The sequence below is a fragment of the Microtus ochrogaster genome, unplaced genomic scaffold, assembly GCF_000317375.1.
Source record: "Microtus ochrogaster isolate Prairie Vole_2 unplaced genomic scaffold, MicOch1.0 UNK90, whole genome shotgun sequence".
Lineage (NCBI taxonomy): Eukaryota > Metazoa > Chordata > Mammalia > Rodentia > Cricetidae > Microtus > Microtus ochrogaster.
Window position 1 is genome coordinate 780,027 of NW_004949188.1, and position 2,760 is coordinate 782,786.

At 51.1% G+C, this 2,760-nt stretch overlaps 1 protein-coding gene across 2 annotated transcripts in view; it reads right to left on the bottom strand.

Annotated features, from left to right (window-relative positions):
* Positions 1-2,060: 2,060 nt before the first annotated feature.
* CUNH19orf53 (chromosome unknown C19orf53 homolog) overlaps positions 2,061-2,760 on the bottom strand; it is a 2,284-nt gene continuing 1,584 nt past the window's right edge. The window contains exon 3 of one of the 2 annotated variants that reach the window (XM_005370953.3): positions 2,061-2,613. In XM_005370953.3, coding sequence (XP_005371010.3) covers positions 2,473-2,613 — 141 coding nt within the window. In that variant the 3' untranslated portion in view covers positions 2,061-2,472. Of the gene's footprint in view, positions 2,758-2,760 lie in introns of both variants that reach the window. The other variant, XM_005370940.3, reaches the window with a different exon arrangement.

The following is a 2,760-nucleotide window of genomic DNA, read 5'->3' on the forward strand; positions in this document are numbered from 1 at the left end:
CTGAATTTAGGTGGTCAAACCTGGTGGTAAATTTTTACCCACTGAGCTATTTTCCAGCCCAACCCCCATTCCTTTTTTTTTTTGGTTCTGTTTTTTGACACAAGGTTTCTCTGTGTAGCTTTGCTGCCTGTCCTGGATTTCGCTCTGTACACCAGGTCAGCCTCGAACTCAGAGATCTGATGTGGGATCCCCCCATATGCTGTGAATGTTTTATTACCACTGGTTAATAAAGAACTGCTTTGGCCTTTGGCAGGGCAGAATACAGCAAGGTGAATCCGAGCAGAGATAGAGGAGAAAGAAGGTAGAGTCAGGTAGATACCAGCCAGCCTCTGAGGATCTCTGTGAGTTCGAGGTCAGCCTAGTCTACAAGAGTTAGTTCCAGGACAGACCCCGAAGCTACACAAAGAAACCCTGCTTCGAAAAACAAACAAACAAAAAAACAGTCAGCCTCTGAGGAAACAAGACATGTAGAAAATGAGTTACACCATAGCCAAGTGGCAATACATTGACTAATAGAATGGGTTAAAGATGTAAGAGCTAGCTAGAAATATGTCTGAGCCATTGGCCAAACAGTGTTGTAATTATAGTTTCTGTGTGATTATTAGGGTCTGGGTAGCTGGGAAAAGAAAGTGCAGCCCCCGTCTGCCTCTGCCTTCCAAGTGCTGGGATTAAAGGCCACCACTGCCTGGCGCCATCTCACTTTTATGGCTGAATAATATTCCACTGTGGCTGGAGCAGATTACTGCAAAGGCAGGCTGTTTCTGCCTCTCTGCTGGTTTAAAGCATTCCATGAACGCTAGTCCAAGCACCCGTGGAACATTTGCTCTGCAGAGTGCTCTGGGGGAACCAACAGAATATAACACGAAGGGACATTTACTGGATTAGCTTACATGACAGCAGCTGAGTAGTTTTTTTTTTTTTTTTTCTTTTCTGAGACAGGGTCTATGTAGCCCTAGACAGCTTGGACACCTCCAGAAGTCTGCCTGCCTCAAAGCACCTTCAGGGCTAGAACACAAGCCCAGTAGCTAACAGCTTCCACTCCTTACACCCATGTAAGCCGCCTGATTCCAGCTTCATAGCACAGGCTGCCCCTGGCCTCCCAAGACACTCAGACTCATGTGCACATACAGAGACACAATGCCCTGTAATCTCAGAACGTGGGAGGCAGAAACATGTACAGCTCTGAGTTTGAGGCCTGCCTGGTCTACACAGTGAGTTCTAAGCCAGCTAGGGCTACACAGGGAGACCCTGTCTTAGAAAACCAAACTAAACCCAAGGAAGGCCACTGATGAGCTCATGGTTCTGGGTCTGTATCCACAGTGGGATGGACCCATTTCTCGGGATCTGTGGCGAGGGTACCAAAAGGTAGATGTGGTGAGGCGCTTCACCACAAGCCAGAGGCACTAACAAGCCCTTCAAGGTTCAGCCTTGAAGTAAGCCACAGCCTCTAAAGGAGCCCTCCATGCTCAGAGCAGACCATCTGTGTCCTGGCAGGACTAAAGTCCAGCAGGTCCTTTCTCTGCCTTGCAAGTGCACTGGGAGCTTAGACTAGGGTGTGGCTCAGACAGCTCGCTAAGTACACACAAGTGGATCTGATCCCTAGCAGCCACGGTGAGCCAGGAGCCAAAACAGGAGCATCAGACAGTCTTAATATTAAATTCCAACTGTCTGGGAACAAATTTACCCAGTCAGGGCTTGGGGCAGTCACTAGTGAACCCCCACTTTTCTGCTTCCTCAGTAGGCAAACTGGCTGGGCATAAAGGAATAGGCCACCAGCGTACTCATCGCTTGTCTCAGGGCCACACCAAGGGACATTTCAACATCTGGTCCAACAGGTTGGAGGGACTACCAAGGGTGTGAGCCCCGCACTGGACAGAAGCAGAGCTGTGCCATGGAGAAGGGTGGCGGAGCTGACCAGGTCTCGGTTCCAGAGTGTCAGTAGGTAGTGCAGGAAGGCACAAGAATGGCACACGGCCTCTGTGAGCACAGCTATTGGGTAACACTGGAGCACCCCCAGTGGCTCTGGATCACTAGTGTGACAGGATGAGGTGGCACCTCACTGAATACAGAACCTTTCTTTATTTACAGGACAGTGACAACACTAGGTGACTGGAGTGACCCGGGGAAGAGACAATTCCCAGCTGCCAGCTACAGGTATAGATGTCATCGCTCGTTCTGGGGTCTGTGGCTGTCAAGGGCACTGCATGGGAGGGAGAAGTTTCTTGTGGAGACCAGTGAGGCTCACCTAGCCTCCAAATGGCCTCTCAATTGAACTGTCTGAGAGCTGGCGGGACAACAGAGCCAGGTTCATTACAACGTGTCACCCACAGAAGTCGAGTGCCTCTTCAGTACCAGGAAGCTTCCAGCTTTATCATCACCTGCCCATTGCTGTCCCAGGTGCCATCAGAACCGGAACAGGGTCCTCTTCAGGTCTGGCCAGCCTGTGGGGTCACGTGCAAAGTCCCAGTGCCTTTAGGATGGTGTCTTGTTGGAGTTGGTGGCCCCTGTCTTCTTCGATGCACCCTTCAGCAGTGTAAGCTTCTTAGGCAGGCTAGAGTTGGCCTTCATCACCACGTCATGCTCAATCTTCTTCCGGATCCCCACTTCCAAGCTCTTCTTCAGCTTTTGCTGCTGCACGACGCGCGCCTTCTTGGGAGCGATGACTCGACCGCCTTTCCTCGGCCCTCGGCTCCGCTCCGCAGCTGCCGCCTTGCTTTTAGGTTTCTGCGCCTGAAACTTGCGCTGTCCCTGCGCCATGTT